General features: G+C 37.7%; 1 protein-coding gene across 1 annotated transcript in view; it reads left to right on the forward strand.

Moving 5' to 3' along the window:
- Positions 1–27,909, forward strand: part of LOC133553969 (intermembrane lipid transfer protein VPS13D-like) — a 172,781-nt gene that overhangs the window by 107,772 nt on the left and 37,100 nt on the right. The window contains exons 34-39 of the mRNA XM_061902291.1: positions 1,190–1,298; positions 12,974–13,144; positions 21,436–21,534; positions 23,838–23,987; positions 27,350–27,499; positions 27,572–27,668. Coding sequence (XP_061758275.1) covers positions 1,190–1,298; positions 12,974–13,144; positions 21,436–21,534; positions 23,838–23,987; positions 27,350–27,499; positions 27,572–27,668 — 776 coding nt within the window. The remainder of the gene's footprint in view (positions 1–1,189; positions 1,299–12,973; positions 13,145–21,435; positions 21,535–23,837; positions 23,988–27,349; positions 27,500–27,571; positions 27,669–27,909) is intronic.

Here is a 27,909-nt window from a genome sequence, read left to right on the forward strand (position 1 = left end):
ACGGTATATATATATATATATATATATATATATATATATATATATATATATATGTATATGTATATGTGTATATATCTATCCATCCATCCATCCATTTTCTACCACTTATTCCCTTTGGGGTTGCGGGGGGCGCTGGAGCCTTCCTCAGCTACAATCGGGTGGAAGGCGGCGTACACCCTGGACAAGTTGCTACCTCCTCGCAGGGCCAACACAGATAATATATATGTGTGTGTGTATATATAAATATATATATATATATATATATATATACGTATATATGTATAAATAAAGATAGATGGATAGATCGTGTGTGTGTATATATGTATGTATGTATGTATTCAAACATATGTATGTGTGTATGTATATATGCGTGTATATGCATGTACATATGTGTGTGTGTATGTATATATGCGTGTATATGCATGTACATATGTGTGTGTGAATGTATATATGCGTGTATATGCATGTACATATGTGTGTGTGTATGTATATATGCGTGTATATGCATGTACATATGTGTGTGTGTATGTATATATGCGTGTATATGCATGTACATATGTGTGTGTGTATGTATATATGCGTGTATATGCATGTACATATGTGTGTGTGTATGTATATATGCGTGTATATGCGTGTACATATGTGTGTATGTATATATGCGTGTATATGCATGTACATATGTGTGTGTGTATGTATATATGCGTGTATATGCATGTACATATGTGTGTGTGTGTGTAAATGTGTGTTTATTTCTATCCAAATATATATGTATATATACTTACACACACAAAGTCTGCAAGGCAGAAGCGTGTTAGTAAGTACCCAGTAAACAAACATGTCCACATCATTCAACTTACTGCATCCTGAGCTTAATTGAAGGATTTCTTGTGGCCACTGGGTGTTGCAAAATAAGCACTCCACTTCATCTTAAAGACAGCATTCCAGGCAGCTGTTGATAATAAATAGGTGTGTGGCTTTCTTACCTACCTTTGTTCTGTCTTTGACTCATTTAACCTAAAAAATATTCCACATTACAAAAGTGTAAAAGTGTTTGTTATGATACTGTCTTCAATCAATATCTGTATCGGCCAACACTCAAAGCACCAATATTGTCATAGCAGACTCCCTCAATTACAAAATAGTATTTGAAGGAGGTTTGGGGAATCAGATGTTTTCTATCTTCCAACAGTTATGAGCCCTTGATGCTCAGGAGACCAGACCCTCGCCGCAGCACCACCCAGACCTGGCACTTCAGCTCCTGCATGCTGACTTGTGGACTTCCTCGCCTCGTTGTACAGGTGTCCATCTTCTTCTCTCTACTCTTATCTGCAACATAGGCTTGTACAGGTGTCCATCTTCTTCTCTCTACTCTTATCTGCAACATAAGCTTGTACAGGTGTCCATCTTCTCTTCTCTCTTCTCTCTTCTCTTATCTGCAACATAGGCTTGTACAGGTGTCCATCTTCTTCTCTCTTCTCTACTCTTATCTGCAACATAGGCTTGTACAGGTGTCCATCTTCTTCTCTCTTCTCTACTCTTATCTGCTACATAGGCTTGTACAGGTGTCCATCTTCTTCTCTCTTCTCTACTCTTATCTGCAACATAGGCTTGTACAGGTGTCCATCTTCTTCTCTCTTCTCTACTCTTATCTGCTACATAGGCTTGTACAGGTGTCCATCTTCTTCTCTCTTCTCTACTCTTATCTGCAACATAGGCTTGTACAGGTGTCCATCTTCTTCTCTCTTCTCTACTCTTATCTGCAACATAGGCTTGTACAGGTGTCCATCTTCTTCTCTCTACTCTTATCTGCAACATAGGCTTGTACAGGTGTCCATCTTCTTCTCTCTACTCTTATCTGCTACATAGGCTTGTACAGGTGTCCATCTTCTTCTCTCTTCTCTACTCTTATCTGCAACATAGGCTTGTACAGGTGTCCATCTTCTTCTCTCTTCTCTACTCTTATCTGCAACATAGGCTTGTACAGGTGTCCATCTTCTTCTCTCTTCTCTACTCTTATCTGCAACATAGGCTTGTACAGGTGTCCATCTTCTTCTCTCTACTCTTATCTGCAACATAGGCTTGTACAGGTGTCCATCTTCTTCTCTCTACTCTTATCTGCAACATAGGCTTGTACAGGTGTCCATCTTCTTCTCTCTTCTCTACTCTTATCTGCTACATAGGCTTGTACAGGTGTCCATCTTCTTCTCTCTTCTCTACTCTTATCTGCTACATAGGCTTGTACAGGTGTCCATCTTCTTCTCTCTACTCTTATCTGCAACATAGGCTTGTACAGGTGTCCATCTTCTTCTCTCTACTCTTATCTGCAACATAAGCTTGTACAGGTGTCCATCTTCTCTTCTCTCTTCTCTCTTCTCTTATCTGCAACATAGGCTTGTACAGGTGTCCATCTTCTTCTCTCTTCTCTACTCTTATCTGCAACATAGGCTTGTACAGGTGTCCATCTTCTTCTCTCTTCTCTACTCTTATCTGCTACATAGGCTTGTACAGGTGTCCATCTTCTTCTCTCTTCTCTACTCTTATCTGCAACATAGGCTTGTACAGGTGTCCATCTTCTTCTCTCTTCTCTACTCTTATCTGCAACATAGGCTTGTACAGGTGTCCATCTTCTTCTCTCTACTCTTATCTGCAACATAGGCTTGTACAGGTGTCCATCTTCTTCTCTCTACTCTTATCTGCTACATAGGCTTGTACAGGTGTCCATCTTCTTCTCTCTTCTCTACTCTTATCTGCAACATAGGCTTGTACAGGTGTCCATCTTCTTCTCTCTTCTCTACTCTTATCTGCAACATAGGCTTGTACAGGTGTCCATCTTCTTCTCTCTTCTCTACTCTTATCTGCAACATAGGCTTGTACAGGTGTCCATCTTCTTCTCTCTACTCTTATCTGCAACATAGGCTTGTACAGGTGTCCATCTTCTTCTCTCTACTCTTATCTGCAACATAGGCTTGTACAGGTGTCCATCTTCTTCTCTCTTCTCTACTCTTATCTGCTACATAGGCTTGTACAGGTGTCCATCTTCTTCTCTCTTCTCTACTCTTATCTGCTACATAGGCTTGTACAGGTGTCCATCTTCTTCTCTCTTCTCTACTCTTATCTGCTACATAGGCTTGTACAGGTGTCCATCTTCTTCTCTCTACTCTTATCTGCAACATAGGCTTGTACAGGTGTCCATCTTCTTCTCTCTACTCTACTCTTATCTGCAACATAGGCTTGTACAGGTGTCCATCTTCTTCTCTCTACTCTAATCTTATCTGCAACATAGGCTTGTACAGGTGTCCATCTTCTTCTCTCTACTCTACTCTTATCTGCAACATAGGCTTGTACAGGTGTCCATCTTCTTCTCTCTACTCTACTCTTATCTGCAACATAGGCTTGTACAGGTGTCCATCTTCTTCTCTCTTCTCTACTCTTATCTGCAACATAGGCTTGTACAGGTGTCCATCTTCTTCTCTCTACTCTTATCTGCAACATAGGCTTGTACAGGTGTCCATCTTCTCTTCTCTCTTCTCTAATCTTATCTGCAACATAGGCTTGTACAGGTGTCCATCTTCTTCTCTCTACTCTTATCTGCAACATAGGCTTGTACAGGTGTCCATCTTCTTCTCTCTACTCTTATCTGCTACATAGGCTTGTACAGGTGTCCATCTTCTCTTCTCTCTTCTCTAATCTTATCTGCAACATAGGCTTGTACAGGTGTCCATCTTCTTCTCTCTACTCTTATCTGCAACATAGGCTTGTACAGGTGTCCATCTTCTTCTCTCTACTCTTATCTGCTACATAGGCTTGTACAGGCGTCCATCTTCTTCTCTCTACTCTTATCTGCAACATAGGCTTGTACAGGTGTCCATCTTCTTCTCTCTACTCTTATCTGCTACATAGGCTTGTACAGGTGTCCATCTTCTTCTCTCTACTCTTATCTGCAACATAGGCTTGTACAGGTGTCCATCTTCTTCTCTCTTCTCTACTCTTATCTGCAACATAGGCTTGTACAGGTGTCCATCTTCTTCTCTCTACTCTTATCTGCTACATAGGCTTGTACAGGTGTCCATCTTCTTCTCTCTACTCTTATCTGCTACATAGGCTTGTACAGGTGTCCATCTTCTCTTCTCTCTGCTCTAATCTTATCTGCAACATAGGCTTGTACAGGTGTCCATCTTCTTCTCTATTCTCTAATCTTATCTGCAACATAGGCTTGTACAGGTGTCCATCTTCTTCTCTCTTCTCTACTCTTATCTGCAACATAGGCTTGTACAGGTGTCCATCTTCTCTTCTCTCTGCTCTAATCTTATCTGCTACATAGGCTTGTACAGGTGTCCATCTTCTTCTCTCTACTCTTATCTGCAACATAGGCTTGTACAGGTGTCCATCTTCTTCTCTCTGCTCTTATCTGCAACATAGGCTTGTACAGGTGTCCATCTTCTTCTCTCTTCTCTACTCTTATCTGCTACATAGGCTTGTACAGGTGTCCATCTTCTCTTCTCTCTGCTCTAATCTTATCTGCAACATAGGCTTGTACAGGTGTCCATCTTCTTCTCTCTGCTCTTATCTGCTACATAGGCTTGTACAGGTGTCCATCTTCTCTTCTCTCTGCTCTAATCTTATCTGCTACATAGGCTTGTACAGGTGTCCATCTTCTCTTCTCTGATCTGCTCTTATCTGCTACATAGGCTTGTACAGGTGTCCATCTTCTTCTCTCTTCTCTGCTCTTATCTGCAACATAGGCTTGTACAGGTGTCCATCTTCTTCTCTCTTCTCTTATCTGCAACATAGGCTTGTACAGGTGTCCATCTTCTTCTCTCTTCTCTGCTCTTATCTGCAACATAGGCTTGTACAGGTGTCCATCTTCTTCTCTCTACTCTAATCTTATCTGCAACATAGGCTTGTACAGGTGTCCATCTTCTTCTCTCTACTCTAATCTTATCTGCAACATAGGCTTGTACAGGTGTCCATCTTCTTCTCTCTACTCTACTCTTATCTGCAACATAGGCTTGTACAGGTGTCCATCTTCTTCTCTCTACTCTTATCTGCAACATAGGCTTGTACAGGTGTCCATCTTCTTCTCTCTACTGTTATCTGCTACATAGGCTTGTACAGGTGTCCATCTTCTTCTCTCTACTTTAATCTTATCTGCAACATAGGCTTGTACAGGTGTCCATCTTCTTCTCTCTACTCTAATCTTATCTGCAACATAGGCTTGTACAGGTGTCCATCTTCTTCTCTCTACTCTAATCTTATCTGCAACATAGGCTTGTACAGGTGTCCATCTTCTTCTCTCTACTTTAATCGTATCTGCAACATAGGCTTGTACAGGTGTCCATCTTCTTCTCTCTACTCTAATCTTATCTGCAACATAGGCTTGTACAGGTGTCCATCTTCTTCTCTCTACTTTAATCGTATCTGCTACATAGGCTTGTACAGGTGTCCATCTTCTTCTCTCTACTCTTATCTGCTACATAGGCTTGTACAGGTGTCCATCTTCTTCTCTCTACTCTTATCTGCTACATAGGCTTGTACAGGTGTCCATCTTCTCTTCTCTCTGCTCTAATCTTATCTGCAACATAGGCTTGTACAGGTGTCCATCTTCTTCTCTCTTCTCTTATCTGCTACATAGGCTTGTACAGGTGTCCATCTTCTTCTCTCTGCTCTTATCTGCAACATAGGCTTGTACAGGTGTCCATCTTCTTCTCTACTCTTATCTGCAACATAGGCTTGTACAGGTGTCCATCTTCTTCTCTATTCTCTAATCTTATCTGCAACATAGGCTTGTACAGGTGTCCATCTTCTTCTCTCTTCTCTACTCTTATCTGCAACATAGGCTTGTACAGGTGTCCATCTTCTCTTCTCTCTGCTCTAATCTTATCTGCAACATAGGCTTGTACAGGTGTCCATCTTCTTCTCTCTGCTCTTATCTGCAACATAGGCTTGTACAGGTGTCCATCTTCTTCTCTCTTCTCTACTCTTATCTGCTACATAGGCTTGTACAGGTGTCCATCTTCTCTTCTCTCTGCTCTAATCTTATCTGCAACATAGGCTTGTACAGGTGTCCATCTTCTTCTCTCTGCTCTTATCTGCAACATAGGCTTGTACAGGTGTCCATCTTCTTCTCTCTGCTCTTATCTGCTACATAGGCTTGTACAGGTGTCCATCTTCTCTTCTCTCTGCTCTAATCTTATCTGCTACATAGGCTTGTACAGGTGTCCATCTTCTCTTCTCTGATCTGCTCTTATCTGCTACATAGGCTTGTACAGGTGTCCATCTTCTTCTCTCTTCTCTTATCTGCAACATAGGCTTGTACAGGTGTCCATCTTCTTCTCTCTTCTCTGCTCTTATCTGCAACATAGGCTTGTACAGGTGTCCATCTTCTTCTCTCTACTCTAATCTTATCTGCAACATAGGCTTGTACAGGTGTCCATCTTCTTCTCTCTACTCTAATCTTATCTGCAACATAGGCTTGTACAGGTGTCCATCTTCTTCTCTCTACTCTACTCTTATCTGCAACATAGGCTTGTACAGGTGTCCATCTTCTTCTCTCTACTCTTATCTGCAACATAGGCTTGTACAGGTGTCCATCTTCTTCTCTCTACTTTAATCTTATCTGCAACATAGGCTTGTACAGGTGTCCATCTTCTTCTCTCTACTCTAATCTTATCTGCAACATAGGCTTGTACAGGTGTCCATCTTCTTCTCTCTACTCTAATCTTATCTGCAACATAGGCTTGTACAGGTGTCCATCTTCTTCTCTCTACTTTAATCTTATCTGCAACATAGGCTTGTACAGGTGTCCATCTTCTTCTCTCTACTCTAATCTTATCTGCAACATAGGCTTGTACAGGTGTCCATCTTCTTCTCTCTACTCTAATCTTATCTGCAACATAGGCTTGTACAGGTGTCCATCTTCTTCTCTCTACTTTAATCGTATCTGCAACATAGGCTTGTACAGGTGTCCATCTTCTTCTCTCTACTCTAATCTTATCTGCAACATAGGCTTGTACAGGTGTCCATCTTCTTCTCTCTACTTTAATCGTATCTGCTACATAGGCTTGTACAGGTGTCCATCTTCTTCTCTCTACTCTTATCTGCTACATAGGCTTGTACAGGTGTCCATCTTCTTCTCTCTACTCTTATCTGCTACATAGGCTTGTACAGGTGTCCATCTTCTCTTCTCTCTGCTCTAATCTTATCTGCAACATAGGCTTGTACAGGTGTCCATCTTCTTCTCTCTTCTCTTATCTGCTACATAGGCTTGTACAGGTGTCCATCTTCTTCTCTCTGCTCTTATCTGCAACATAGGCTTGTACAGGTGTCCATCTTCTTCTCTACTCTTATCTGCAACATAGGCTTGTACAGGTGTCCATCTTCTTCTCTATTCTCTAATCTTATCTGCAACATAGGCTTGTACAGGTGTCCATCTTCTTCTCTCTTCTCTACTCTTATCTGCAACATAGGCTTGTACAGGTGTCCATCTTCTCTTCTCTCTGCTCTAATCTTATCTGCAACATAGGCTTGTACAGGTGTCCATCTTCTTCTCTCTGCTCTTATCTGCAACATAGGCTTGTACAGGTGTCCATCTTCTTCTCTCTGCTCTTATCTGCTACATAGGCTTGTACAGGTGTCCATCTTCTCTTCTCTCTGCTCTAATCTTATCTGCTACATAGGCTTGTACAGGTGTCCATCTTCTTCTCTCTTCTCTGCTCTTATCTGCAACATAGGCTTGTACAGGTGTCCATCTTCTTCTCTCTACTCTAATCTTATCTGCAACATAGGCTTGTACAGGTGTCCATCTTCTTCTCTCTACTCTACTCTTATCTGCAACATAGGCTTGTACAGGTGTCCATCTTCTTCTCTCTACTCTTATCTGCAACATAGGCTTGTACAGGTGTCCATCTTCTTCTCTCTACTCTTATCTGCAACATAGGCTTGTACAGGTGTCCATCTTCTCTTCTCTCTTCTCTAATCTTATCTGCAACATAGGCTTGTACAGGTGTCCATCTTCTTCTCTCTACTGTTATCTGCTACATAGGCTTGTACAGGTGTCCATCTTCTTCTCTCTACTTTAATCTTATCTGCAACATAGGCTTGTACAGGTGTCCATCTTCTCTCTTCTCTAATCTTATCTGCAACATAGGCTTGTACAGGTGTCCATCTTCTTCTCTCTACTCTAATCTTATCTGCAACATAGGCTTGTACAGGTGTCCATCTTCTTCTCTCTACTCTAATCTTATCTGCAACATAGGCTTGTACAGGTGTCCATCTTCTTCTCTCTACTTTAATCGTATCTGCTACATAGGCTTGTACAGGTGTCCATCTTCTTCTCTCTACTCTTATCTGCTACATAGGCTTGTACAGGTGTCCATCTTCTTCTCTCTTCTCTACTCTTATCTGCAACATAGGCTTGTACAGGTGTCCATCTTCTTCTCTCTTCTCTACTCTTATCTGCAACATAGGCTTGTACAGGTGTCCATCTTCTTCTCTCTTCTCTACTCTTATCTGCTACATAGGCTTGTACAGGTGTCCATCTTCTTCTCTCTTCTCTAATCTTATCTGCAACATAGGCTTGTACAGGTGTCCATCTTCTTCTCTCTACTTTAATCGTATCTGCTACATAGGCTTGTACAGGTGTCCATCTTCTTCTCTCTACTCTTATCTGCAACATAGGCTTGTACAGGTGTCCATCTTCTTCTCTCTTCTCTACTCTTATCTGCTACATAGGCTTGTACAGGTGTCCATCTTCTTCTCTCTTCTCTAATCTTATCTGCTACATAGGCTTGTACAGGTGTCCATCTTCTTCTCTCTACTCTTATCTGCAACATAGGCTTGTACAGGTGTCCATCTTCTCTTCTCTCTACTCTTATCTGCAACATAGGCTTGTACAGGTGTCCATCTTCTTCTCTCTTCTCTAATCTTATCTGCTACATAGGCTTGTACAGGTGTCCATCTTCTTCTCTCTACTCTTATCTGCAACATAGGCTTGTACAGGTGTCCATCTTCTTCTCTCTACTCTTATCTGCAACATAGGCTTGTACAGGTGTCCATCTTCTCTTCTCTACTCTTATCTGCAACATAGGCTTGTACAGGTGTCCATCTTCTTCTCTCTTCTCTACTCTTATCTGCAACATAGGCTTGTACAGGTGTCCATCTTCTCTTCTCTACTCTTATCTGCAACATAGGCTTGTACAGGTGTCCATCTTCTTCTCTCTACTCTTATCTGCAACATAGGCTTGTACAGGTGTCCATCTTCTCTCTTCTCTAATCTTATCTGCAACATAGGCTTGTACAGGTGTCCATCTTCTTCTCTCTTCTCTTATCTGCTATATAGGCTTGTACAGGTGTCCATCTTCTTCTCTCTTCTCTAATCTTATCTGCTACATAGGCTTGTACAGGTGTCCATCTTCTTCTCTCTACTCTTATCTGCTACATAGGCTTGTACAGGTGTCCATCTTCTTCTCTCTACTCTTATCTGCTACATAGGCTTGTACAGGTGTCCATCTTCTTCTCTCTTCTCTAATCTTATCTGCTACATAGGCTTGTACAGGTGTCCATCTTCTTCTCTCTACTCTTATCTGCTACATAGGCTTGTACAGGTGTCCATCTTCTTCTCTCTACTCTTATCTGCAACATAGGCTTGTACAGGTGTCCATCTTCTTCTCTCTACTCTTATCTGCTACATAGGCTTGTACAGGTGTCCATCTTCTTCTCTCTTCTCTAATCTTATCTGCAACATAGGCTTGTACAGGTGTCCATCTTCTCTCTTCTCTAATCTTCTCTGCAACATAGGCTTGTACAGGTGTCCATCTTCTCTTCTCTACTCTTATCTGCAACATAGGCTTGTACAGGTGTCCATCTTCTTCTCTCTAATGTTATCTGCAACATAGGCTTGTACAGGTGTCCATCTTCTTCTCTCTTCTCTTATCTGCAACATAGGCTTGTACAGGTGTCCATCTTCTTCTCTCTTCTCTACTCTTATCTGCTACATAGGCTTGTACAGGTGTCCATCTTCTTCTCTCTTCTCTAATCTTATCTGCAACATAGGCTTGTACAGGTGTCCATCTTCTTCTCTCTACTTTAATCGTATCTGCTACATAGGCTTGTACAGGTGTCCATCTTCTTCTCTCTACTCTTATCTGCAACATAGGCTTGTACAGGTGTCCATCTTCTTCTCTCTTCTCTACTCTTATCTGCTACATAGGCTTGTACAGGTGTCCATCTTCTTCTCTCTTCTCTAATCTTATCTGCTACATAGGCTTGTACAGGTGTCCATCTTCTCTTCTCTCTACTCTTATCTGCAACATAGGCTTGTACAGGTGTCCATCTTCTCTCTTCTCTAATCTTATCTGCAACATAGGCTTGTACAGGTGTCCATCTTCTTCTCTCTACTCTTATCTGCAACATAGGCTTGTACAGGTGTCCATCTTCTCTCTTCTCTAATCTTATCTGCAACATAGGCTTGTACAGGTGTCCATCTTCTTCTCTCTTCTCTTATCTGCTATATAGGCTTGTACAGGTGTCCATCTTCTTCTCTCTTCTCTAATCTTATCTGCTACATAGGCTTGTACAGGTGTCCATCTTCTTCTCTCTACTCTTATCTGCAACATAGGCTTGTACAGGTGTCCATCTTCTCTCTTCTCTAATCTTATCTGCAACATAGGCTTGTACAGGTGTCCATCTTCTTCTCTCTTCTCTTATCTGCTATATAGGCTTGTACAGGTGTCCATCTTCTTCTCTCTTCTCTAATCTTATCTGCTACATAGGCTTGTACAGGTGTCCATCTTCTTCTCTCTACTCTTATCTGCAACATAGGCTTGTACAGGTGTCCATCTTCTTCTCTCTTCTCTTATCTGCAACATAGGCTTGTACAGGTGTCCATCTTCTTCTCTCTTCTCTAATCTTATCTGCTACATAGGCTTGTACAGGTGTCCATCTTCTTCTCTCTTCTCTAATCTTATCTGCTACATAGGATTGTCCCCATACCAATATGTTGGTACCGGTACCAAAATGTATTTCCATACTTTTTTAAATAAAGGGGACCACAAAAAATGTCATTATTGTAACAAAACATGTTAGTGTACATGAAACATATGTTTATTGTTGTCATTTAGTCCTTAAATACAAACCTTGTTTCCATATGAGTTGGGAAATTGTGTTAGATGTAAATATAAACAGAATACAATGATTTGCAAATCCTTTTTAACCCATATTCAGTTGAATATGCTACAAAGACAACATATTTCATGTTCAAACTCATAAACATTTTTTTTGTGCAAATAATCATTAACTTTAGAATTTGTTGCCAGCAACACGTGACAAAGAAGTTGGGAAAGGTGGCAATAAATACTGATAAATTTGAGGAATGCTCATCAAACACTTATTTGGAACATCCCACAGGTGTGCAGGCTAATTGGGAACAGGTGGGTGCCATGACTGGCTATAAAAGCAGCTTCCATGAAATGCTAAGTCATTCACAAACAAGGATGGGGTGAGGGTCACCACTTTGTAAGCAAATTGTCGAACAGTTTTAGAACAACATTTCTCAACGAGCTATTGCAAGGAATTTAGGGATTTTACCATCTACGGTCCGTGAAATCATCAAAAAAAGAGAATCTGGAGAAATCACTGCACGTAAGCCATGATATTAGGGACCTTTGAACCCTCAGGCGGTACTGCAACAAAAACAGACATCAGTGTGTAAAGGATATCACCACATGGGCTCAGGAACACTTCATTAAACCACTGTCAGTAACTACAGTTGGTCGCTACATCTGTAAGTGCAAGTTAAAACTCTACTATGCAAAGCAAAACCCATTTATCAACAACACCAAGGAACACCACTGGCTTCTCTGGGCCCGAGCTCATCTAAGATGGACTGATGCAGAGTGGAAAAGTGTTCTGTAGTCTGACGAGTCCACATTTTAACATATATTTGGAAACTGTGGACGTGGTGTTCTCCGGAAAAAAGAGGAAAATAACCATCCGGATTGTTATAGGCGCAAAGTCAGCATGTGTGATGGTATGGGGGTGTATTAGTGCCCAAGGCATGGGTAACTTACACATCTGTGAAGGCACCATTAATGCTGAATGGTCCATACAGCTTTTGGAGCAACATATGTTGTCATCCAAGCAACGTTATCATGGACGCCCCTGCTTATTTCAGCAAGACAATGCCAAGCCACGTGTTACAACAGCGTGGCTTCGTAAAAAAAAGAGTGCGGGTACTCTCCTGGCCCGCCTGCAGTCCAGACCTGTCTCCCATGGAAAATGTGTGGCGCATTATGAAGCGTAAAATACGACAGCGGAGACCCCGGACTGTTGAAGGACTGAAGCTCTACATAAAACAAGAATGGTAAAGAATTCCACTTTCAAAGCTTCAACAATTAGTTTCCTCAGTTCCCAAACGTTTATTGAGTGTTGTTAAAAGAAAAGGTGATGTAACACAGTGGTGAACATGCCCTTTCCCAACTACTTTGGCACGTGTTGCAGCCATGAAATTCTAAGTTAAGTATGAACATCAAATATCTTGTCTTTGTAGCATATTCAACTGAATATGGGTTAAAAAGGATTTGCAAATAATTTTATTCCGTTTGAATTAATTTCTAACACAATTTCCCAACTCATATGGAAACAGGGTTTGTAAAATGTTGAACATACTAGACAACTTGTCTTTTAGTAGTAAGTAAACAAACAAAGAAAATATGATTCATTAGTATAGCGGTACTGTACTAGTACTGGTGTACCGAACAACCCACTGAACCTGGACTCTTCGTGTACAAGGTGATTATTCCATTGCTCTTGAATATCTCCTTTGTTCCGCTGTTCCAAACTATACATTTCATCACGAAAAGTTGTTCTTGATAAATATTTCTTTGGAAGCATCCTAATGAAGTGGCAGCAGAATAACCTCAATGGTCCCAGGAAATGTTGTGGATTATAATGTTGTTATTGATGTGTTGCCTTGCAGGCGAGGGGCGGCATGGAGGGTCTGTACGATGGAGCCGAAGTGGTGTTGGGACCGGACTCTGGACTTATGGAACCCGGTCCTGAACAGCAGTTCATCAACCAGAAGATGAGGCCTGGTTCTGGGGTGTTGTCTGTTCAGGTGCTGCCAGACGGACCCACACGGGTTCTGCAGGTACAAACAAGACTCAAAGACTGCGTAGGCCTGGACCATCAATCTCATTTTCATTTTCATTTTTTATTTTGGCTTCTCACCATCATAGAAATATTACAAATGGGGCAAAACCATTAAATGGCCGCGTTTCTCACAGTCATTCTCATCAACGTCCCACTGGGTTGTGAGTTTTTCCTTGCCCTTATGTGGGCACTGAACCTCGGATGTCGTTGTGGCTTGTGCAGCCCTTTGAGACACTTGTGATTTAGGGCTATATAAATAAACATTGATTGATTATGTGTTTGTTTTGTTGTGAACGACATTGTTGTACAAACCCCGTTTCCATATGAGTTGGGAAATTGTGTTAGATGTAAATATAAACAGAATACAATGATTTGCAAATCCTTTTCAACCCATATTCAGTTGAATATGCTACAAAGACAACATATTTGATGTTCAAACCTATAAACTCTATTTTTTTTTGCAAATAATAATTAACTTAGAATTCCATGGCTGTAACACGTGCCAAAGTAGTTGGGAAAGGGCATGTTCACCACTGTGTTACATCACCTTTTCTTTTAACAACACTCAATAAACGTTTGGGAACTGAGGAAACTAATTGTTGAAGCTTTGAAAGTGGAATTCTTTACCATTCTTGCTTGATGTACAGCTTAAGTTGTTCAACAGTCCGGGGTCTTGTTGTCGTATTTTACGCTTCATAATGCGCCACACATTTTTGATGGTAGACATTTCTGGACTGCAGGCGGGCCAGGAAAGTACCCGCACTCTTTTACTACGAAGCCACGCTGTTGTAACACGTGGCTTGGCATTGTTTTGTTGAAATAAGCAGGGGCGTCCGTGATAACATTGCTTGGATGACAACATATGTTGCTCCAAAACCTGTATGGACCATTCCGCATTAATGGTGCCCTCACAGATGTGTAAGTTACCCATGCCTTGGGCACTAATACACCCCCATACCATCACACATGCTGACTTTTGAACTTTGCGCCTATAACACTCCGGGGGGGGTTCTTTTCCTCTTTGTTCCGGAGGACACCACGTCCACAGTTTCCAAATATAATTTGAAATGTGGACTCGTCAGACCACAGAACACTTTTCCACTTTGCATCAGTCCATCTTAGATGAGCTCGGGCCCAGAGAAGCCGGCGGCGTTCCTCGGTGTTGTTGATAAATGGGTTTTGCTTTGCATAGTAGAGTTTTAACTTGCACTTACAGATGTAGCGACCAACTGTAGTTACTGACAGGGGTTTTATTAAGTATTCCTGTGAGGCCATGTGGTGATATCCTTTACACACTGATGTCGGTTTTTGATGCAGTACCGCCTGAGGGATAAACGGTCCATAATATCATCGTTTACGTGCAGTGATTTCTCCAGATTCTCTGAACCTTTTGATGATTTCACGGAGCGTAGATGGTAAAATCCCTAAATTCCTTGCAATAGCTCGTTGAGAAATGTTGTTCTTAAATTGTTCGACAATTTGCTTACAAATTGGTGACCAATCATACAAACACAACACATCTTTTGTGTTTGTGTTGTTGTGAACGACATCATTGTTGTAAGATCAATGTACAAACAATCATACACACACAACACATCTCATGTGTTTGTGTTGTTGTGAATGACATCATTGATGTAAGATCATCATACAAACAATCATACAAACACAACACATCACATGTGTTTGTGTTGTTGTGAACGACATCCTTGATGTAAGATCAATGTACAAACAATCATACAAACACAACACATCTTATGTTTTTGTGTTATTGTGAACGACATCATTGATATAAGATCCTCATACAAACAATCATACAAACACAACACATCTTATGTGTTTGTGTTGTGAACAACATCATTGATGTAAGATCATCATACTAACAATCATACAAACACAACACATCTCATGTGTTTGTGTTGTTGTGAACGACATCATTGTTGTAAGATCATCATACAAACAATCATACAAACACAACACATCTTATGTGTTTGTGTTGTTGTGAACGACATCATTGATGTAAGATCATCATACAAACAATCATACACACACAACACATCTTATGTGTTTGTGTTGTTGTGAACGACATCATTGATGTAAGATCATCATACAAACAATCATACACACACAACACATCTTATGTGTTTGTGTTGTTGTGAACGACATCATTGATGTAAGATCATCATACAAACAATCATACACACACAACACATCTTATGTGTTTGTGTTGTTGTGAACGACATCATTGATGTAAGATCATCATACTAACAATCATACAAACACAACACATCTCATGTGTTTGTGTTGTTGTGAACGACATCATTGTTGTAAGATCATCATACAAACAATCATACAAACACAACACATCTTATGTGTTTGTGTTGTTGTGAACGACATCATTGTTGTAAGATCATCATACAAACAATCATACAAACACAACACATCTTATGTGTTTGTGTTGTTGTGAACGACATCATTGTTGTAAGATCATCATACAAACAATCATACAAACACAACACATCTTATGTGTTTTTGTTGTTGTGAACGACATCATTGTTGTAAGATCATCATACAAACAATCATACAAACACAACACATCTTATGTGTTTGTGTTGTTGTGAACGACATCATTGTTGTAAGATCATCATACAAACAATCATACAAACACAACACATCTTATGTGTTTGTGTTGTTGTGAACGACATCATTGATGTAAGATCATCATACAAACAATCATACAAACACAACACATCTTATGTGTTTGTGTTGTTGTGAACGACATCATTGATGTAAGATCATCATACAAACAATCATACAAACACAACACATCTTATGTGTTTGTGTTGTTGTGAACGACATCATTGTTGTAAGATCATCATACAAACAATCATACAAACACAACACATCTTATGTGTTTGTGTTGTTGTGAACGACATCATTGATGTAAGATCATCATACAAACAATCATACAAACACAACACATCTTATGTGTTTGTGTTGTTGTGAACGACATCATTGTTGTAAGATCATCATACAAACAATCATACAAACACAACACATCTTATGTGTTTGTGTTGTTGTGAACTACATCATTGATGTAAGATCATCATACAAACAATCATACAAACACAACACATCTTATGTGTTTGTGTTGTTGTGAACGACATCATTGTTGTAAGATCATCATACAAACAATCATACAAACACAACACATCTTATGTGTTTGTGTTGTTGTGAACGACATCATTGTTGTAAGATCATCATACAAACAATCATACAAACACAACACATCTTATGTGTTTGTGTTGTTGTGAACGACATCATTGTTGTAAGATCATCATACAAACAATCATACAAACACAACACATCTTATGTGTTTGTGTTGTTGTGAACGACATCATTGATGTAAGATCATCATACAAACAATCATACAAACACAACACATCTTATGTGTTTGTGTTGTTGTGAACGACATCATTGTTGTAAGATCATCATACAAACAATCATACAAACACAACACATCTTATGTGTTTGTGTTGTTGTGAACGACATCATTGATGTAAGATCATCATACAAACAATCATACAAACACAACACATCTTATGTGTTTGTGTTGTTGTGAACGACATCATTGATGTAAGATCATCATACAAACAATCATACAAACACAACACATCTTATGTGTTTGTGTTGTTGTGAACGACATCATTGTTGTAAGATCATCATACAAACAATCATACAAACACAACACATCTTATGTGTTTGTGTTGTTGTGAACTACATCATTGATGTAAGATCATCATACAAACAATCATACAAACACAACACATCTTATGTGTTTGTGTTGTTGTGAACGACATCATTGATGTAAGATCATCATACAAACAATCATACAAACACAACACATCTTATGTGTTTGTGTTGTTGTGAATGACATCATTGTTGTAAGATCATCATACAAACAATCATACAAACACAACACATCTTATGTGTTTGTGTTGTTGTGAACGACATCATTGATGTAAGATCATCATACAAACAATCATACAAACACAACACATCTTATGTGTTTGTGTTGTTGTGAACGACATCATTGTTGTAAGATCATCATACAAACAATCATACAAACACAACACATCTTATGTGTTTGTGTTGTTGTGAACGACATCATTGATGTAAGATCATCATACAAACAATCATACACACACAACACATCTTATGTGTTTGTGTTGTTGTGAACGACATCATTGATGTAAGATCATCATACAAACAATCATACACACACAACACATCTTATGTGTTTGTGTTGTTGTGAACGACATCATTGATGTAAGATCATCATACAAACAATCATACACACACAACACATCTTATGTGTTTGTGTTGTTGTGAACGACATCATTGATGTAAGATCATCATACTAACAATCATACAAACACAACACATCTCATGTGTTTGTGTTGTTGTGAACGACATCATTGATGTAAGATCATCATACAAACAATCATACACACACAACACATCTCATGTGTTTGTGTTGTTGTGAACGACATCATTGATGTAAGATCATCATACAAACAATCATACACACACAACACATCTTATGTGTTTGTGTTGTTGTGAACGACATCATTGTTGTAAGATCATCATACAAACAATCATACAAACACAACACATCTTATGTGTTTGTGTTGTTGTGAACGACATTGTTGTAAGATCATCATACAAACAATCATACAAACACAACACATCTTATGTGTTTGTGTTGTTGTGAACGACATCATTGATGTAAGATCATCATACAAACAATCATACAAACACAACACATTTTATGTGTTTGTGTTGTTGTGAACCACATCATTGATGTAAGATCATCATACAAACAATCATACAAACACAACACATCTTATGTGTTTGTGTTGTGAACGACATCATTGATGTAAGATCATCATACAAACAATCATACAAACACAACACATCTTATGTGTTTGTGTTGTTGTGAACGACATCATTGATGTAAGATCATCATACAAACAATCATACAAACACAACACATTTTATGTGTTTGTGTTGTTGTGAACCACATCCTTGATGTAAGATCATCATACAAACAATCATACAAACACAACACATCTTATGTGTTTGTGTTGTTGTGAACTACATCATTGATGTAAGATCATCATACAAACAATCATACAAACACAACACATCTTATGTGTTTGTGTTGTTGTGAACGACATCATTGATGTAAGATCATCATACAAACAATCATACAAACACAACACATCTTATGTGTTTGTGTTGTTGTGAACGACATCATTGATGTAAGATCATCATACAAACAATCATACAAACACAACACATCTTATGTGTTTGTGTTGTTGTGAACGACATCATTGATGTAAGATCATCATACAAACAATCATACAAACACAACACATCTTATGTGTTTGTGTTGTTGTGAACGACATCATTGTTGTAAGATCATCATACAAACAATCATACAAACACAACACATCTTATGTGTTTGTGTTGTTGTGAACGACATCATTGATGTAAGATCATCATACAAACAATCATACAAACACAACACATCTTATGTGTTTGTGTTGTTGTGAACGACATCATTGATGTAAGATCATCATACAAACAATCATACAAACACAACACATCTTATGTGTTTGTGTTGTTGTGAACGACATCATTGTTGTAAGATCATCATACAAACAATCATACAAACACAACACATCTTATGTGTTTGTGTTGTTGTGAACTACATCATTGATGTAAGATCATCATACAAACAATCATACAAACACAACACATCTTATGTGTTTGTGTTGTTGTGAACGACATCATTGATGTAAGATCATCATACAAACAATCATACAAACACAACACATCTTATGTGTTTGTGTTGTTGTGAATGACATCATTGTTGTAAGATCATCATACAAACAATCATACAAACACAACACATCTTATGTGTTTGTGTTGTTGTGAACGACATCATTGATGTAAGATCATCATACAAACAATCATACAAACACAACACATCTTATGTGTTTGTGTTGTTGTGAACGACATCATTGTTGTAAGATCATCATACAAACAATCATACAAACACAACACATCTTATGTGTTTGTGTTGTTGTGAACGACATCATTGATGTAAGATCATCATACAAACAATCATACACACACAACACATCTTATGTGTTTGTGTTGTTGTGAACGACATCATTGATGTAAGATCATCATACAAACAATCATACACACACAACACATCTTATGTGTTTGTGTTGTTGTGAACGACATCATTGATGTAAGATCATCATACAAACAATCATACACACACAACACATCTTATGTGTTTGTGTTGTTGTGAACGACATCATTGATGTAAGATCATCATACTAACAATCATACAAACACAACACATCTCATGTGTTTGTGTTGTTGTGAACGACATCATTGATGTAAGATCATCATACAAACAATCATACACACACAACACATCTCATGTGTTTGTGTTGTTGTGAACGACATCATTGATGTAAGATCATCATACAAACAATCATACACACACAACACATCTTATGTGTTTGTGTTGTTGTGAACGACATCATTGTTGTAAGATCATCATACAAACAATCATACAAACACAACACATCTTATGTGTTTGTGTTGTTGTGAACGACATCATTGTTGTAAGATCATCATACAAACAATCATACAAACACAACACATCTTATGTGTTTGTGTTGTTGTGAACGACATCATTGATGTAAGATCATCATACAAACAATCATACAAACACAACACATTTTATGTGTTTGTGTTGTTGTGAACCACATCATTGATGTAAGATCATCATACAAACAATCATACAAACACAACACATCTTATGTGTTTGTGTTGTGAACGACATCATTGATGTAAGATCATCATACAAACAATCATACAAACACAACACATCTTATGTGTTTGTGTTGTTGTGAACGACATCATTGATGTAAGATCATCATACAAACAATCATACAAACACAACACATTTTATGTGTTTGTGTTGTTGTGAACCACATCCTTGATGTAAGATCATCATACAAACAATCATACAAACACAACACATCTTATGTGTTTGTGTTGTTGTGAACTACATCATTGATGTAAGATCATCATACAAACAATCATACAAACACAACACATCTTATGTGTTTGTGTTGTTGTGAACGACATCATTGATGTAAGATCATCATACAAACAATCATACAAACACAACACATCTTATGTGTTTGTGTTGTTGTGAACGACATCATTGATGTAAGATCATCATACAAACAATCATACAAACACAACACATCTTATGTGTTTGTGTTGTTGTGAATGACATCATTGATGTAAGATCATCATACAAACAATCATACACACACAACACATCTTATGTGTTTGTGTTGTTGTGAACGACATCATTGATGTAAGATCATCATACAAACAGGACAGCAGTCGCAACTTGAGAAGTTTTCTCTTTTTTTTTCACAGTCTCAAGTCGTCTCCAAACTCATCAAGCTAAGAACATATTTTCCCCCCCTTCACAATAAAAGCGCTGTATGCAACATCCAGTCTAACAAAATAAAGGTTTCCAAAAAGTACCTTCCCCACCCACAATGTACTTATTGATACATTTACACAATTATTATGCTTTGACTTACTGCTCAGAATTGTCTTTATTGTGAGTATCTTTGCATTTAATTTACAAACATTAAATTTTGTTTATGACATAAAAAGCATAAACTATGGTGGTAAAAAAAATAAATGTTTTTAATTAAAATGGAAAATGTTATTATTTTTTCATAATGCCGTTGTTATTTAACTTCATTGTTATCACTACTTTTGTTTGTGATTTAGTTGTTTTTTTGAATAATTCAACTTGAATTTTGGTTTTCAAATGAATGAATAATGATATTATTAACGGTATTAACATAGGTCATTATTATTTTTGCCTTGGGGCGGTATAGCTCGGTTGGTAGAGTGGCCGTGTCAGCAACTTGAGGGTTGCAGGTTCGATTCCCGCTTCCGCCATCCTAGTCACTGCCGTTGTGTCCTTGGGCAAGACACTTTACCCACCTGCTCCCAGTGCCACCCACACTGGCTTAAATGTAACTTAGATATTGGCTTTCACTATGTAAAGCGCTTTGAGTCGATAGAGAAAACTGCTATATAAATCTAATTCACTTCACTACACAGTAGCACACTGCCCCAACACAACTATTCTTCTTTCTGCTTTCCCAGATCAGCGACTTCAACCAGAGAAGAATGGTCCACAAGTCAGCAGAGGCAGACAAGAACAAAGAGGAGGTGAAGAAGAAGGAGCCTGAACAGGAACTGGAGGTACAATGCCAGTCAGGTAGATCTCAGCTGGGACTACAGCTGGAAAGGGGTGGGAAGTTTCCGGTAAATTTACCACGGAAAGTTAAGCTCGGGAAGTTTGGAAATGTTGACCGTTTTTTGATTATTCAAAGTTGGACACCGACCATCTTATTGTGTAGAATAAGATGAGAAGCTTGTAAAAGACTAATGTGATGCCACACACGGATGTAAATAGTCAGATAAACAATTGGAGTAGTCTTTCCAAATATTTGACTGATGGACAAATGAATAGAAATAGGCTAGATGAATAAATGAAGAGTCAATCAGCATGCTAGCAGAACAGAAGGCAGAGGAAACTGTCAGTACGTGGACTTTGGGGTTTGTTTTTCTGAAATGCAAAGGAAAGTTGGAGCGGGCAAGGCGTGAAGGTAATGACATCTTTTATTTTACCACTATAACTACAAAAAAAGGAGCAAACAAAAGGTGCGCACAATGGCGGAGAACAAACTTGACTAATGAAACAAAACTTGCACAAAGGCAGAAACTATGAACAATAAACAAAAACGTACTCGGTATGGAACTATGAAACAAGCAGCGTGAGTCGTAAACATGGCATGAAGCAGAGTGGAAGTAAAGTCGCCAGGCTGACTTCCTGGAGACTTTGGCTCTAAATAATAAACATGATTAGTGGCAGGTGTGCGAGTGCAAAGCGTGAGACAGGTGTGTGACATGAGGACAGGTGACAACTAATGGGTAGTCATGGAAACAAAACAAAGAAGGAAGTACAAAAACAGGAAACAATGGAGTCTTAGGCAAAACAGAACATAACTAAATAAAACATGATCACAAGACATGACAGAAACTACACCTTTTCATTTACTATTTGCTACTTCAACTTTACACATCACAAAAAAGGTCCATTTGGATCGCTAACATCGTTAGCATAAATGAATGGGATTTGACATGGAGAAAATTAGCATGTCGGCTAACGGAGAAATGAGAGTGTGGTGGTACATAAACCTAGCTAGCTGGAGATATTGGCCCCACAATCATGTAAGAAGTAGAGGAACAGCTATTCTGCTGGAGTAGTCTACAGTCATACAGTAACAAGTAATTACACATCTATTACACTTCAATACCATACATCAAATATATTTACCCCAGTAATATCATCAACACTTCTCCCGAAAATCTCCCGAAATTCAGGCGGAGCTGGAGGCCACGCCCCCTCTAGCTCCATGCGGACCTGAGTGAGGACAGCCTGTTTTCGCGTCCACATTCCCACTATATGAACACCTTGCCTGCCCAATGACGTTATAACTGTAAAATGATCGAGGGCGAGTCCTTGGTTTCTTATGTGGGTTTATTGTCAGGCAGTTTCATTAAAGTCCTCCCAGCGCGGTAGCCACACACAACAACAGCAGTCATGTTTTTGTCTACCGTAAAGCAGTTCGTCTGCCGTAAACAGCAATGTTGTGACACTCTTAAACGGGACAATAGTGCCATCTACTGTACAGGCATATGGTTAGAAGAATAGTGACAGAGAATAGAACAAGGATGGACAATTCAACCCTTAACTCAACAATGAGTAGATGAGTGTTATTTGTGTTTATGTATGTGTGTAAATAAATGAACAAGTATTCAAGTATTTCTTTAATTTATATATATATATATATATATATATATATATATATATATATATATATATATATATATATATATATATATATATATATGAAATACTTGACCTTTAACCACACCACGCCCTCCACCCCCACCTCCCAAAATCGGAGTTCTCAAGGTTGGCAGGTATGCTAAAAACACTCCTTTAAATCTCATTAAAACCACAGCAGAGGCAAAGTGTCATTTTCCGGTGAGAGTTTCAAGAACCAGGAAGACAAAGTGTTTGTATCCCACCTAGTAGTCCGCTGTGGACACAGCAAGACCAAGACCAAGACAAGCAATGCAGCTTTAGCAAGCAGTGTTGTCTCCCACCAAGGACATCACTTTTTGGCAGACAATCACATTTTGGCATAACAGCGGCAAACGTAAACAAAACAAAACACCAGCGGGAAGCGATAGACGATAAAAAAACAAGAAAAAAGGAGTTTTGACCTAGAGAAGACAGGGGCGGTAAAAAAATAAAAATCCGGGTCCCAGGGATGCGCGGACTTTTGGAAATGTGCATCCTTTCTGATTTCAATGTGTGAAGGGACAGAAAAAGTGTGTTGACGCCAACATTGTAATTGTAGCACATTCATTTTCTGGTCAAACTAAAAGTTTCTTCTGGATGTGGTTTGACTCACCTGTGTCCTTCCTACCAGGTGTTGGTGAACCTGGAGGAAGGGATCGGCGTGTCGCTTCTCAACAAGGTTCCTGAGGAGCTGGTGTTCGCCACACTGTCAGGTATTGATGTCCACTTCACACGCACGGCGGCCAACGAGGTGTTGGAGATGAGCATCAGCAACATCCAGGTGAGATCCACAGCACACCAAACATTATCCACAGACTGTATAATGTACATGTTGTTCCTTTTTGACTCTACTTAAATGTATAATAGACTGTGTTTATATTATCCACATGTGAATAATGCTGTATAATAGACTGTATTTATGGTATTCACATGTAAATAATGTTGTATAATAGACTGTATTTATATTATTCACATGTGAATAATGCTGTATAATAGACTGTACTTATATTATTTACATATGAATAATGCTGTATAATAAACTGTATTTATATTATTCACATGTGAATAATGCTGTATAATAGACTGCATTTATATTATTCACATGTGAATAATGCTGTATAATAGACTCAGTTTATATTATTCACATGTGAATAATGCTGTATAATAGACTGAATTTATATTATTCACGTGTGAATAATGCTGTATAATAGACTGTGTTTATGTTATTCACATGTGAATAATACTGTATAATAGACTGTATTTAAGTTATTCACATGTGAATAATGCTGTATAATAGACTGTATTTATATTATTCACGTGTGAATAATGCTGTATAATGGACTGTATTTATATTATTTACATGTGAATTATACTGTATAATAGACTGCATTTATATTATTCACATGTGAATAATGCTGTATAATAGACTCAGTTTATATTATTCACATGTGAATAATGCTGTATAATAGACTGAATTTATATTATTCACATGTGAATAATGCTGTATAATAGACTCAGTTTATATTATTCACGTGTGAATAATGCTGTATAATAGACTGTATTTATATTATTCACGTGTGAATAATGCTGTATAATAGACTGTATTTATATTATTCACATGTGAATTATACTGTATAATAGACTGCATTTATATTATTCACATGTGAATAATGCTGTATAATAGACTCAGTTTATATTATTCACATGTGAATAATGCTGTATAATAGACTGAATTTATATTATTCACGTGTGAATAATGCTGTATAATAGACTGTGTTTATGTTATTCACATGTGAATAATGCTGTATAATAGACTGTATTTAAGTTATTCACATGTGAATAATGCTGTATAATAGACTGTATTTATATTATTCACGTGTGAATAATGCTGTATAATGGACTGTATTTATATTATTTACATGTGAATTATACTGTATAATAGACTGCATTTATATTATTCACATGTGAATAATGCTGTATAATAGACTCAGTTTATATTATTCACATGTGAATAATGCTGTATAATAGACTGTATTTATATTATTCACGTGTGAATAATGCTGTATAATAGACTGTATTTATATTATTCACATGTGAATTATACTGTATAATAGACTGCATTTATATTATTCACATGTGAATAATGCTGTATAATAGACTCAGTTTATATTATTCACATGTGAATAATGCTGTATAATAGACTGAATTTATATTATTCACGTGTGAATAATGCTGTATAATAGACTGTGTTTATGTTATTCACATGTGAATAATGCTGTATAATAGACTGTATTTAAGTTATTCACATGTGAATAATGCTGTATAATAGACTGTATTTATATTATTCACGTGTGAATAATGCTGTATAATGGACTGTATTTATATTATTTACATGTGAATTATACTGTATAATAGACTGCATTTATATTATTCACATGTGAATAATGCTGTATAATAGACTGAATTTATATTATTCACATGTGAATAATGCTGTATAATAGACTCAGTTTATATTATTCACGTGTGAATAATGCTGTATAATAGACTGTGTTTATGTTATTCACATGTGAATAATGCTGTATAATAGACTGTATTTAAGTTATTCACATGTGAATAATGCTGTATAATAGACTGTATTTATATTATTCACGTGTGAATAATGCTGTATAATAGACTGTATTTATGTTATTCACGTGTGAATAATGCTGTATAATAGTCTGTACTTATGTTATTCACATGTGAATAATGCTGTATAATAGATTGTATTTATGTTAATACAGCCTATTATACAGCATTATTCACATGTGAATAATATAAATACAGTCTATTATACAGCATTATTCACATGTGAATAATACTGTATAATAGACTGTATTTATATTATTCACATGTGAATAATGCTGTATAATAGACTGTACTTATTTTATTCACATGTGAATAATGCTGTATAATAGACTGTATTTATGTTATTCACATGTGAATAATGCTGTATAATAGACTGTACTTATGTTAATACAGCCTATTATACAGCATTATTCACATGTGAATAATATAAATACAGTCTATTACACAGCATTATTCACATTGAATAATATAGTCTATTATACAGCATTATTCACATGTGAATAATACTTTATAATAGACTGTATTTATATTATTCACATGTGAATAATGCTGTATAATAGACTGTACTTATTTTATTCACATGTGAATAATGCTGTATAATAGACTGTATTTATATTATTCACGTGTGAATAATGCTGTATAATAGACTGTACTTATATTATTTACATGTGAATAATGCTGTATAATAGACTGTACTTATTTTATTCACATGTGAATAATGCTGTATAATAGATTGTATTTATATTATTCACATGTGAATAATGCTGTATAATATAAATAGTATTTATATTATTCACATGTAAAAAATACCTAAGTGTTTATTGTGAGCGAACTGTGGTGCTGAATTTCCCCCAGGGATCAATAAAGTACTTTCTATTCTATTCTACTGTACAATCTAAGAAGAATGGATGAAGTCAGTTGTTGTGGTGAGCAGCAATAAGATGAAGCAGACATGGAATGTTTCAAGTAGGATGACATGACTTAACACTTTTTATTCTGAGGTGGAGACTTTTTCAAATTTGAACCAACATCTTAATGTTTTCTTTTTGTTACTTTCCCAATTGGGAGATTGAACCACCACCTTCCCCCAAACATTCATATTGTGAAGCTGAACCACCATTTATTTTTAATATATTGAACAATCATTTTACCCCCAAATATTCTGAATTGTAAGGTTGAACCACAATATTTTGTACTTACATCTAATAGAAAATGTAAATGTCACGGTTGAACCACCATTTTTTATTGGTTTATTTTATAAGTGGTAAGGTTTAACTAACATTTGTAGTTGTGTATTTCCAAAATTGTCAAGTTGATTCAAGTGTTTTTTTCACATTTTCTGAATTGTGAGGGTGAACCACCATTTATATTTGTTACTTTCCCAAATTGTGAGGTCGAACCACCGTATTCTTTTTGTAAAATGTTGACATAATTTCCATGTTAGCACTGTGCGCTAGTGCAAAGCTGACTTAGCACAAGTTGTCTCCTGAGTGGACTGAGTGTGAAGGTGGTCCGCAGGTGGACAACCAGCTGCTGGGCACCACCCAGCCCGTCATGCTGTGTGTGACGCCAACGTCCAGTGAGGGCATGGTGCTGGACAGCGGGCCAGCCTTGCAAGTCAACTCCGTCAAAGTTCCCAGCAGCCTGATGCTCACCGACATCTTCAAGGTCCGTAACCCAGCATCAGTGTTTGTTGAGAGAGAAGAGTCTTGTGACGCCATGATTGAAATGTGTGTGCAGCACCTGATGGTGACAGCTGGACGCTTCAGTGTCATCATCGAAGAGAAGTTGTTGCTCAAGATACTCAGCTTCTTTGGGTATGGACAGACTGAAGCAGGTGAGTCAACCACGGAAATATCTCCAACACGTTCATAGTCGTACAAAAGAAATGAAGTTGTCACCTTGTGTAAATGCTGAATAAAAAGAGAATACAACAAATCCTTTTCAACTTATATTCAATTGAATAGACTGCAAAGACAAGATATTTCATGAACTTATCATTTAATGGCAGCAACACATGTCAAAAAAGGCATTTTTACCAGTGTGTTACATGGCCTTTCCTTTGAACAACACTCAGT

Source organism: Nerophis ophidion, linkage group LG06 (genome assembly GCF_033978795.1).
Source record: "Nerophis ophidion isolate RoL-2023_Sa linkage group LG06, RoL_Noph_v1.0, whole genome shotgun sequence".
NCBI classification, from domain to species: domain Eukaryota; kingdom Metazoa; phylum Chordata; class Actinopteri; order Syngnathiformes; family Syngnathidae; genus Nerophis; species Nerophis ophidion.